This window comes from Haliotis cracherodii, unplaced genomic scaffold (genome assembly GCF_022045235.1).
Source record: "Haliotis cracherodii isolate W230 unplaced genomic scaffold, xgHalCrac1.p SCAF_9, whole genome shotgun sequence".
NCBI classification, from domain to species: domain Eukaryota; kingdom Metazoa; phylum Mollusca; class Gastropoda; order Lepetellida; family Haliotidae; genus Haliotis; species Haliotis cracherodii.
In genome coordinates, this window is record NW_027266343.1 from 53,443,495 (window position 1) to 53,456,215 (window position 12,721).

The 12,721-nt window shown below is 42.7% G+C and overlaps 1 protein-coding gene across 1 annotated transcript; it reads right to left on the bottom strand.

Annotated features, from left to right (window-relative positions):
* Window positions 1-746: 746 nt before the first annotated feature.
* Window positions 747-4,088, bottom strand: LOC139451984 (uncharacterized). The gene is made up of 2 exons (XM_071233264.1): window positions 3,658-4,088; window positions 747-2,692 (listed from the first exon to the last, which is right to left on the bottom strand). The coding sequence occupies exons 1-2, from the start codon at window positions 4,086-4,088 to the stop codon at window positions 1,600-1,602; spliced, it is 1,524 nt and encodes a 507-aa protein (XP_071089365.1). The 3' UTR covers window positions 747-1,599.
* Between the last annotated feature and the right edge of the window lie 8,633 nt (window positions 4,089-12,721).

Below are 12,721 nucleotides of genomic sequence, written 5' to 3' on the forward strand. Positions count from 1 at the left end.
TCCATTGTGAGTTTTGGCTTGACACAATATTAGACAATATAATGTTTATCCAATAACTTTGGTGAAATATTAAATGTCGCTCCAAGGCAAGCCCCCAATGTCTGTTAAGAGTCGACTTCAAAACTGAAACATTAAGAAATCTTTTGGTAAAATAATTCAGTGTGAAACACAAACAAACAACAAAGAAATGGTATACAATGAAAAAAAATACAATACAATTGTATTATTATATTTTCTAGATTACAAAAAAGCAATACAAAATAATGCACCACAATTACAATGGCAGCACACAAGGTAATGGCACAACAAATTTTAGTTTGTGCCACAAACCACATGAAATGTATTACATAGCAGGAAGTTTTATTATATACAGATATTTACATAAACATTTGGCACAACATGGGGGCTGCCTCGGTTGCCTAAGAGACCCTGGGGTCGAAGTGACCCGGGTTGACACCCTGGGGTCGTGGAGACCCGGGTAAGATAACAATGTCCTGGGGTATTATGGACCCGGACTGTGTAGCTGTGAGAGGGATATGCCGGTCCTGGGGTCCGATGACCCGGACGATCCCTAGAGTTAAGCTAGTACTGGTCGTGCTGACCGGACAGTACCGAAATAGCGTAAGTTCTTTGGGGGCCACAAGCCTTCCATGCTCTGAGTATGGAGTGGCTTATGACGCCGAGGCAGCCCCAGGAGCTAAGGTATCTACACAATATATATATATATATATAGGTAGCCTGATAAACCGCCATGGAATGGACGCCAATACATGAGTACTAGCGAATGCACAACGAACCACGTTCGTGATGCTCGTGAATACCTTAAGCCATGAAAGACAGGAGGAGCTATGGGGTGGCTGGAGGGTAACGCAGTTGAGTGGCTTACGACAATGTAGAAAGTAGCCTCGTGCGGGGCTGCAGGGTTAATAAAGGTAAACACTGTGACGTCATGTCCGTCTTACTGGGCATGCGCAGACTGTTTAGAAGTGCATTGTGGGATGTAATTACTGTAACATGATCCAGACGGCATAAACAACACGTTCGGACGACAGAGTTCAGAAATCGTGTTGAATATAAACGTAATGAGGTGATTGACCTGTAATAGGTATATTAAATATGAACGCGTAAGTACTGTTGTTGTTGCACAAACTAAAATATCCAATTACCATTTTGTGCCACAAACCACATGAAATGTATTACATAGCAGGAAGTTTTATTATATACAGATATTTACATAAACATTTGGCACAACATGGGGGCTGCCTCGGTTGCCTAAGAGACCCTGGGGTCGAAGTGACCCGGGTTGACACCCTGGGGTCGTGGAGACCCGGGTAAGATAACAATGTCCTGGGGTATTATGGACCCGGACTGTGTAGCTGTGAGAGGGATATGCCGGTCCTGGGGTCCGATGACCCGGACGATCCCTAGAGTTAAGCTAGTACTGGTCGTGCTGACCGGACAGTACCGAAATAGCGTAAGTTCTTTGGGGGCCACAAGCCTTCCATGCTCTGAGTATGGAGTGGCTTATGACGCCCAAACGAGGTTAGCAACCGAGAGCCCCCAAAGAATTAATATAGGTAAATAACATGAATATGGTACTTAGTGATGGTGACACATAGCCTTGTGGGCTTGCCCTAAGGTGGAGTCGGACGTTCTGATATACTTGGCGTAACAGTCCGACGTCCACCTGCCCATAGTCTTAATGAGGTGATCCTCGATGTGCACGGTGGCCGCCGTGGTAGCTGCTCCTATCCGGAATGAGTGCCCGGAGTAGTCGGCGGAGTTGTAGCCAGTCAACGTGAGGACCCTATCTAACCATGACAAAAACACAGTCCTGGATATTGGTAGATAGTCCCGACTGACGAACAGCGGATCCTGGTATGCAGCCCTGCACTGCGTTCTAATGGAATACAGTTTTGACAAGGCCGAGTAGGGACATGTCATAGTGTCAGTAGCGAATAAGGCAATGCGAACGCCTAGTCGGAAGGGATCAGTCTTAGACACTTTTAAGGTTATAACGCATGTTCTTTTATGGTGTACAAAACTAATGTCGCTCATAGTTATGTTCCTACTGGGATCAAAGTTGGCTGAACATGTGAGTTCACCGCATCTCAAGAATCCGAAGAACGCTGCAAGACACATACATTCCATTACCAAATCGTTGAAAGGACCGAACACGCCATCCCTGAGCCGCTTGATGATGTTACGTAGCACATGGTAAGTGATGGGGAGTCTCTTCCTCCGCTCTGGTGTGTGGGCCCGTTTGTATCCTCTGAGTAGAGTTTGAATCCGATTTAGGGCGCCGGTGGAGACATCGTCAAACAGTGTCCTGATGCCCGCTTGTAGGTACGTAAATCTGATTCCCGCCAGATAGGTCTTCACGGTGTCATGTGAGAGTTTGAGGAAGCCGAAACAATGTGCAAGAAAGTACTGCAGGTAGGCGTCGTTAACTGGTGGCAGGCCGCTGCTGGCACCCAGTGTGGTGAACAAACTGAACTTTAACATGAACTTTAGGTAGCACTGAAATCCTGTAGAATATGCTGTTCTTGTTTGTCGACTGATCGCAGCTGACCACAGGGTGTCCAGGTGACGATTCAGGTCCACATCACTTGTGAGCTGGGTGGGCAAGGCGTTGGATGGAGGTCTGCGTGGGGCGCCAGGGCTCGGAATTTCCTGAACTGCAAACGGGAAAGTGCATCAGCAATGTTATTTTGTACGCCTGGAACATGTTCAGCTAACACAATAAAGTTATTTACAGCTGCTTGCCATGTAAGGGTCCGCATCAGAGCCATAATGTCCATACATTTTGATCTACCCTTTTTGATAATACCCACAGTAGCTATATTGTCACAATGAAACAGTACTCTCTTCCGTGTCCAATGTCGTCCCCAGAGAATGGCCGACACCACAATAGGATAAAGTTCCAACCAAGCAATTGATTGTGCTGAGTCTTGACTGTTTATAACGTCCTTAGGCCACGCCTGGGCGAACCATGCCCCATCAAAATATCCCCCGTGTCCTACACTTCCCGCTGCATCCGTATACAGATTGAGATCCGGAGCTGATGTGATATGGTCGTCATGGAAAAACGAGATGCCATTCCACTGGTTCAGAAATTTTCTCCACATGTGCATCTCTATCCGACATTGCTTAGATATTCTGATATGATGATGCAACTTGACCACAGTGGTCGACAGTCGAATCAGGTAAGATAGGAATGATCTGCCTGGTACCACCACTCGACAAGCATAGTTTAAATGCCCTAACAAAGACAGCAAATCTCTCTTCGTACACTTCGTCCGAGTAGAAAATGATGTTAACATATCCGCTATCCTTGTCAACTTGTTCTCTGGCAACCGCGCCGTCATCGAGACTGAGTCCAAGATAATGCCCAGGTATTCTAAACAAGTTACCGGTCCTTCAGTCTTGTGAACAGCGAGTGGAATTTGTAGTTTGTCGAACAAGGTTAAGATGGCATCCATCGTTGTGCTAGCTTCATAACCGGGAGGATCAATAGTCAGGAAATCATCTAACAGATGCAGAATGTTTTTAACGCCGTAGTTGTATTGCAATATCCAGCAAACTGCTTGTGATAGGGTATCGAAAATCTTTGGACTGGATCTGCACCCGAACGCCAATCTAGTGTAGAAGTAGTACCTATCGTCCCATCGGAAACCAAAGAACGGCCAGTACCTGGGGTGCAGCGGAATCTGTTTGAATGCGTCGGTAATGTCCACCTTACACATTTGTGCACCATGTCCCAGTTGCTTAATAACTGAAATAGCATAGTCTATGGTCACATACGAGAGTGAAGCAGATTCTTTACTAATGAGATCATTGATACTTGCGGTGTGTTCCAAGTTATGAGGGGCTGACAGATCAAGGATTAGCCTCTTCTTGCCCGAGTACTTGCCCGTGGCAACTCCTAAGGGGTTAATTCTGTACACAGGGTATGGAGCCCGCTGGAAAGGTCCGATAACGTATCCTTTAACAACTTCTGTTTGCACTGCCTTAGTCACAACTATGGGATCCAATGTAGCACTACGATTGTTGTTACATTCCGTTGTTGACTGTGGAACCTCCGACATTAAGGGGTCGAATCCATGTTGCAAGCCGTTGACGAGATATGTAGCAAATGGGGGATGGGGATGAGAGGCGAGTTCTGCCTGTATAGCCTGAACGTTGATGGGAGTGAGTTGTACTGTTAAGGTGCCTGCGTCCTCTTCTCCGGTTATATCCGGGAAAGTTAGTCAAACTTGGTTGTCCCGTCTCGATTTGGGAGCCTTGGCGCAAGTTGCCTGTCCGTGGTTTGGGGCATGACAATTGAGACATACATGAAGGTATGCACAGTTCACTCTCACACAGCCCTGGTGATTGAAATTATTGCAGACCTCCCTTCCGTTTGACCTAACTCTAGGTCGTCCCCTGGTGTCGTTTTTGTCCGTCGCCCCCATCCTGTCGGAGCTGCCACTTCGGTCCGAGAACGGGGTAGGCCTAACTGTATCAGTACGTCGCTCAGGACACAAGTCTGTACCATGGGTGATGCTGTGGCAAATTGCACACGATCTGGAACGGCGCCCCGAAGAACACAGCCCGTACAGACGTGTGTCCCTCATATCCCAGCGAATGCTGCAACCTTGTTCTGCGTAGGACGCCACTCTGGCAGCAAATAACTTGTGGTAGTCGTAGTGCGCAGAGCCCCCATACAACGTAGCCAGTTCGATGACAGTTTGCTCGTGTCCATCCAATTGTTTCCGTTTGGCGTTATTGATGTCACACAGAATGTCCTTGTAAATGCCAAAGGCCTGTATAAATTCTGCTAGTGTAAGGGTGCGATTTAGCCTAGCATCCTCCTTTAAATGATACACATTGCCATCGTACTCGGCCATTCTAGCGTCTAGCGTGTCTTGATTAGGTATCAATAGCAAGGCCAGGTTACAGTACTTGCCGTCTTTAATCTTCTTCTTGAGCGCCGGCGCGACTGTGTGGATGTGGGGCAACGAGTCTGACGGCACATCATGGCTGAGTTGATCCGGTAGGCTTGTAGCTGCGTACTCGGTGGTCACTGCGTTATGGCTGGTCATGTTGGCTATCATGTGTTTCAGCTCTGCAAGTTCGCGTTGTAGACTGGCAACACTAACAGGTGACACGGAATTGGTAACATCGTCCCTGAAGTCCGAAACAACGCTGTAAGGTAGCGTGGTCCCGCTAACGAGGGCATCTGGGTTCCTGTGCTGTATGCTGGCTTCGACCACCCCCGGCCGTGTGGCCGCCGGAGACAAAATGGCACTCGGGTCGTAGCTGTCCGACGAGGTCACCGTCGCTGCTGCTGGCCGTTGTTGTTGGTTTTCTTGGAACAGCTGCAACAAGCTTTTCCTAGGCCAATTATTTGGAACCCTCACGCCTCGCTCTGCCAGTTGTTTGCGTAGCTGGGCCACGGTCAGATACGGTTGACTGCTGATTGTCCCTGTAGTACGGCTGGCACTGGCAGCAATGGCGCGGGGTTCGAGGCTATCCGGATTTTCTTCAGGCTGTGCTGAGTCGAGAACATTAACCCGATTGCGCTGACTTCTGGCTCGTCTATGTCTCCGCTCCGCCATTATTAATCTTGGTTCGCTGCGTATCGCAAAACCTGAGATCGGATGGCTTGACTGGACTCGTGATTTAGCACCGAAGCAGATGAGATTAACGCAGTTGAGTGGCTTACGACAATGTAGAAAGTAGCCTCGTGCGGGGCTGCAGGGTTAATAAAGGTAAACACTGTGACGTCATGTCCGTCTTACTGGGCATGCGCAGACTGTTTAGAAGTGCATTGTGGGATGTAATTACTGTAACATGATCCAGACGGCATAAACAACACGTTCGGACGACAGAGTTCAGAAATCGTGTTGAATATAAACGTAATGAGGTGATTGACCTGTAATAGGTATATTAAATATGAACGCGTAAGTACTGTTGTTGTTGCACAAACTAAAATATCCAATTACCATTAGCAGTAAAATTACAATTGCAGTATACAATTTAACAGCAGTGATGATAATGATATTCACCTTGCAATAACAGTGGTCAAACTTCCAAAATAGGCCTAGGCTGTATATCCAGGGTTAAGACAATGATGCTCACACATCTGATGATCTTTGTGAGATGAGAGAGGCATGCTTTTACCCCTCACATTGTCTAAATTCTTTCTGGAAGGCTCTGTACAGTGCCGGAATAGTCTTGCTGTTCTAGAAAATTTCAGATTATTTGGACTACCAAAGTCATCTAATTATAGTAACTTCAACGACACAGCTTACATTGGGTAGTACTACATTCCTTACAATAAACCATTGTCATAACACGATGCTATGAACTTCTACTGAATCGTAAAAAATAATGTAATACAATTACAACATTGTGTATCAATAAATTACACTGCCAAAGCAAAAACATACACTCGATAAATATGTTTGTTTTACTACACATTGTGTGTACGTTTGAGTGTCTCTGCCCAAACATATCTTTAGTTGTTGCCTCCGCACAATTGTTTTCTTAATATTATATCGTTTTTCTTCCGGTAACATATTAATCGTCGAAAAATGACATGGAGCGTGTTGTTCCTAGTTTATGAAATATCTCCATCAAGTAACAAGCATTTTTATTTGTGAAGGACGAGTATAGAATAAATATTCTGATTGCTTAGCTTTCATTTAAACCAGACACACACACACAAAGCGAGCATCAAGTTCATATTTACAAAGTTAATATAATTATACGGATACCGATTTTTTCATCCTTCTTCATCAAAGTAAACTTAATTACCACATGAAATTACGTAATGATGACGTCAGTGAAGCCAAATCATGCTCTGACGGATAGTATAATGGTTAATAAATAATTCTTCTCGGCAAACCGATATTCATTGGTCCAAAGGTGAACAATATGATTAGTTCCCTTTATTTATCATACACTTCGAATGAAAGGAATTGATTAGATTCCCAGACATGGCTCAGGCTTGTAGTACATGGTAGTCATAAAGCCATTCCCAATGCAAAACCATCCATCAAAACACAATTACAACCAACTCATCTCTTTCATATTTAGAATAGTCTTCAAGAACATAGCTCAAAATGCGGGGAAAATCAATGTATCACTTGGATGATGCCTGCAAATGGCTAAGAAGAAAGCATCCATTTATCAAAATCAAATTAACTTAATGTTACTTTATTCAGTTAGGGTTTTAAGAAACAACTAATCATTGTGTAGAATCTCTATTGCGACATTAGTGAACTACTACGTCTATTGGTGGCTCATCCTCCTTTGTCAATGTCAGAAAAAAGGATATAACCTGTGTTTCATTATTGTTGTAATATCAAACGCTTTACAGATGATCTCTCTCCTTGTTGTCACACTACATCTTCAGCAACATCACGACGGTGTCAACTGCAGCAATGGTAAACTTACCTACAGTAGTTCCTTGGACATCAAGAACGTTATACATTAATTTTCAAGTAATCCCACTCAGCAATAGACTGTCTATTATTGTTCTAGGAGCGTTGTATTCTTGCTCTTTATCGTGATCTTGATTTCCGTTTGAGACAAACTATTTTCTCAGTCAGCGCGTCGATAAAAAAACACATTATTTTTCTGAACACCAAGCATGACCCTACCCCGCTCCCTTACCAAATTCACTTCATCCCACACCAAAGATCAGTTCATCTTCATGAGTCGGAACATCCCCAGACGTTTCACTATTTGTCATATATAGGGTTTAATTTATTGAATGAGACTTCGCGTGGACGTTGACATTAGTTCTTGCTATACGGTCAGTGACAGCACCTTGAGGATAGGCAGCTGTCATTACAGGAGACATTAATGTGATCTCATGAAAAACAACACATCTGGTATGTTCTTGGTGCGAGTTTATTTTTCTGCATGGTGTAAAATCAAAGAAGAACGTATTCCTTTGTCTTGTTTGATCTAAATGTCACGAGGACATATGGGACTTGGTGAATGTCTGTTTGACTTTATTATCGCGCCTTATCGGAAATCTATGGATTACACAAAAAAAGATTTAAAAGTCCACTGGAAGAAATAACACATTTTCTTATTTTTATTTGGAAAAAATTGTGAAGATTAACACAATTAACTTGAAATTGTTGAGGAATGCAGGATGCGTTTTGCCTTGTGCCATGGTATATAACCCGCGTGATGTAGATAAAATTCATGTCAATCAATGATTAATGCTGTTGAACAATTATTTTTAGGGAAGTTTTATAGTGAGCGAGTGAATATGGGTTTACACAGCTTTTAGCAATATTCAAGCAATATCACGGCGGGGGACACCAGAAATGGGCTTCCCACATTGTACCCATGTCGGGAATCGGTCACGGGTCTTCGGCGTGACAAGTTAACCCTTTAATCACTAGGAAACGTCGCAATAATTGTAATAAAGAAGTTGTTCATCCATAGAACTCGTCTTACTTCTGGTGTATCGGTGTATGTACTGAGTGAATGAGTGAGTAGGGTTGACTTGAGCAGTATTTCAGATTTCCAACGGTGTGTCAGCTTGATGTGGAAGGAAAGCCCGAAGTAAGGCAGGTCTTACACCTTTATTGGTTTGGTGAAACCCACAAACACGGGTATGAGGCTGATTGACAAACTTTGAAACATTTAAGATGCGAATATATGATTCGAACCCAGGAACATACAATGTTTCCAACCTTGGGGTTGCAGCTCTTCATAGCCAATTGCAGTCACTTAGTCGAGTGGTCTACCTGCAATAGATCCCCAGCAACCTGTTCATGTTGGTCGTGAAGGGTGACTTATTAATCGGGTGAGCAGGCTCTGTGGCTTTGTTGATAGCCTTGAAATTAGTATCTAAATCATATATGATATGAGACACATCATCAGAAGAATGGATACCAAACCATGGATGAAGCGGCAATACGCAGAGTTGAGTACGTCACATCCAACCCTTGCTTGAATGACTGACAGTAACATTGCTATTGATGTGGAAGTTTTATTACTTCATGTATGTAATGTAAAACTCCTTTAACTGTGCAAAATGGTCCAAAATATAAAGCAATCATAAATCAAGAATAAACACTGATTTGTGTAAATGTTGTTTTCTTTTATACCTGTTCGGAGACAGTTGTTGACGACAGGACGAGTCTATTCGGATTTAAGGGAATACATCACACGCCTGATGTGCCCACAACTACAAAAGGGGTGTCTGACTGACAAGTGGGAGATGACCCGTGTCATTGTGTCATTGGATCGTTGCTCGTATAAATGAGTCACTGAACTGGATTATATACCAGCTGTCGTCATGGAGCAGGAATATGGCTGAGAACGGTACCAAACAACAAACAAACAAACGTCTGGCATTAAACTTCAAATAATCATGCGCTCATTGTTAAACAGAACAACAAAAGTAGCCATAGAAATGAAAAAAGATATGTTCTCATATCTAATGAACATACCTATTAGCTCTTCGTCTAAGAGGGTTATCGCTAGTTTTGAAAAAGTCATTATCAATTCCTACTGAGGCGATAACATTTTATATCACGCTTCATATTCGCTAAATTATTTAATGTAGAACTAAACCCAGGAATGAGTCATAATCAGAAGACATTAGACGCCATCCCGATGACACCAAAAAACAAATATCAATAAGAAGTATTTCATGTCAATAATAAAGAAATAAGAAATGTTGCCTTCACGCAAACTTCCTTTGTTATCGACTTTAATGGTTCCACGCCAGTAGATTTACTCGTATGTTTTCACCCCTACTTAACGCAAAATTGCCCTCCTTCTCTTTCTAGCTTCAAACATACAATGATTTGATTATCAACTTGGGAATTCATTTTATTGAATAATCGCGTTCCATATGAAGATAAAGGCAGGCAGTCTGTGAACCTCAGTACCGACTGATGATGAGGTGAAGTGAAATAGGGTTTAACGTCGCGTCGAAGATTATTGCACTTATATAGCGACGTGCATATACGTGTGTGTGGCTGCTTGTACAAGTCCGGGTTGATGCCGATTTCTAGTGCTAGCTCACTGAGATACTATGCCGCAGTTTAACATGAATGTATGAGCGCCATACAGGGTAACAACAAGTACCTTCTTTTAACGTCTTTTGGTATGACGCGGCCGGGGATCGAACCCCGGACCTTCCTCTCTCCGGACGGACGATCTACCGCTAGACCACGGAGGCGGTCGACTGGTGACGTGGTGGGCTGTGTCCCGTCTATCCAATCTCGGTTATCTTTAGTGATTCTAATTCAGAAGGGAATCAAGATAGTAATATAATCGATATTCTTGTGACCAAATAAAATGATGTTAATATGTCATTCTTCATCATCATTATCATCATCATCATCGTTTATATCTTTATTCCAAAACATATTCCAAAAGCCGTTCTTTAAACATAAGTAACATTCCAGGATAACCAACATTTTCATTTTCCTGTACAAACACCATCTCATCCAAGTTGTTCAATCATACGAATGTGTTGCAGAATGTGGACTTGGAAGTTTATGATGTAAATTCCACTACACGTAGCCTCCAAGGCTTGTCATACTGCATACTAACATCGTGAACAGCCTGCTGTCCGTTGGGATCACAACTTTAAAGTAATAATATATAATTATTCATGCTGTGGAAGTGTATGCTAAAATTTGGCCTGTAGAGAAGATGAATCAGGCGAATGTCTTCAAGAGTGGGTTAAGTCAGTGCGTAATGTTGCCATTGGTAGAATGCACAAACTGAAAAAGAGGTAGCACAATCGAATACTCATCCTGTGCCAGGCAGTTGTCATCCAAAGTCTGGCTGCCCTGACAAGTTTCCAAGCAACCACTGACAATGCCTCAGATAACATAACTATTATATCACTACAAGAACTTGGTAGAAGTAACACATGAAATTAGGCCACATATAAAGCCATTTTGTTAACTGAGGAAGAAATCTGAAAAAAAAGAATCAGGGCTATATTTGATTAAGTTCACTATATCTATCAATTAACACAAGACAGTTGTTTGAGTGACTTGTGTTCCTCAAAGAACAACATACACCTTCGCACATGTTGCCAGTATATTTTTATATATTTATGGATGAAGTGAATTGTAAAATTAATTTATTAGGAATATCGATATAGGGAATATGCTAAAGAACTTTCACTTTGGTCATTGTACGTTGTGTCTCTCTTGAGGAAGACTTTGTCTTGTGGCTAATGAGGCTGTGACTATAATACTGACAATAACAACTCAAGGGATATGCACTTGGGTGACTGGAATGCTTCTCATATGATGGTGTTCCCTAATACGTTTTTAGAGATAAATAGACATGAATACTTGAAATGCATTTTGTCTTGCACAGCGCAGAGTTAACGGTATCAACACATTTTAAGTGAACTATATGATTTTAAGGAGCGGTTGAAACGTAATTTAGAAAAAATACATTTGTTTTCCAGCTGATCTTCAAAATCTAAACAATGCTTCCCTCTGGCATGCGCAATAAATGTTACCGAAGACACGCATTTAGTCAAAACATAACAAGAAAAATTGTCTTGGCCGTTATGTGTATCTGGAACCGTTAACTGCCTTACGGATATTATTCATATTTATCCTATAAAGAGTAATACTGCTAAACTTTGAGTTAAAAATACATTACACTAGATATAATCATGCTGCCTGATATATGTGCCGTCACGAACAGTGTCTGATTCCATCTATCAACTTTCTTATTGTATGCTTAACTGGTAAAACGCAGGACCTGATTATTTTCAAGATGGCTTCAAGACATTAACCGAGATTGTTCAAAGGCCAATCGTGTGTTCAGACCTTCTGAAGAGTATATTTTCTATTAAGGACACGATGATACGCAACACATATAGATAAATGTACATCGCTTCTACTTAAGCCTCTACTCACATGCAGTTTGCATTATTGGGTCTGAAGTACATACACATTCGTAATAGTTCATGAATGAATCAGAAAGGTTTTACACAGCTCTTGGCAATATCCCAGTGTTATCACGACGGGGGACAATGCAAGTATGCTTCACACGTCGTACTATGTGGTGAATCGAGCCCGAGTGAGCGCTCCAAACAGCAGTTTTCCCCACCGCCCTGAATAATATTGAAGAAAATTAAAGTTTGAATAGGAGGTTCATAGGATGTAAACATTCTGTCTCCCTTCAGAAAGATCTGTAATTGGTTGAATATACAAGATATAAAAAACCCGTTGATATTCCGGGTAAGAGTGTAGACCCCCAGCAACCTTTCCTCGGAGACTTGATTGAAATCGCATGCATGATCAAAATGTCACTCACTGGAATGTCCACCGCCTCCGTGGTCTAGTGGTAGAACGTCCGCCCGGAGAGCAGAAGGTCCGTGGTTCGATCCACGGCCGCGTCATACCAAAAGACGTTAAAAGATGTACTTGTTGTTACCCTGTCTGGCGCCCGACAAAAAGAGGCTAAAACAAGCACTGGTCGTCTCAGAGTCAGTATACTGTGTCTAAGTGGGGTATTCATGTTAAACTGCGGCATGGTATCTCAGTGAGCTAGCACTATAAATCGGCATCAACACGGACTAGTACAAGCGGCCACACACGTACATACACGTCGCTAAAGTTAAACTCAATTCCTCACCTTACAGGAATTTCTGGTTCAGACCGCCGTCATATAGCTTGAATATTGTTGTATGGGGCGCTAAACAACCATAAAGTAAATACTT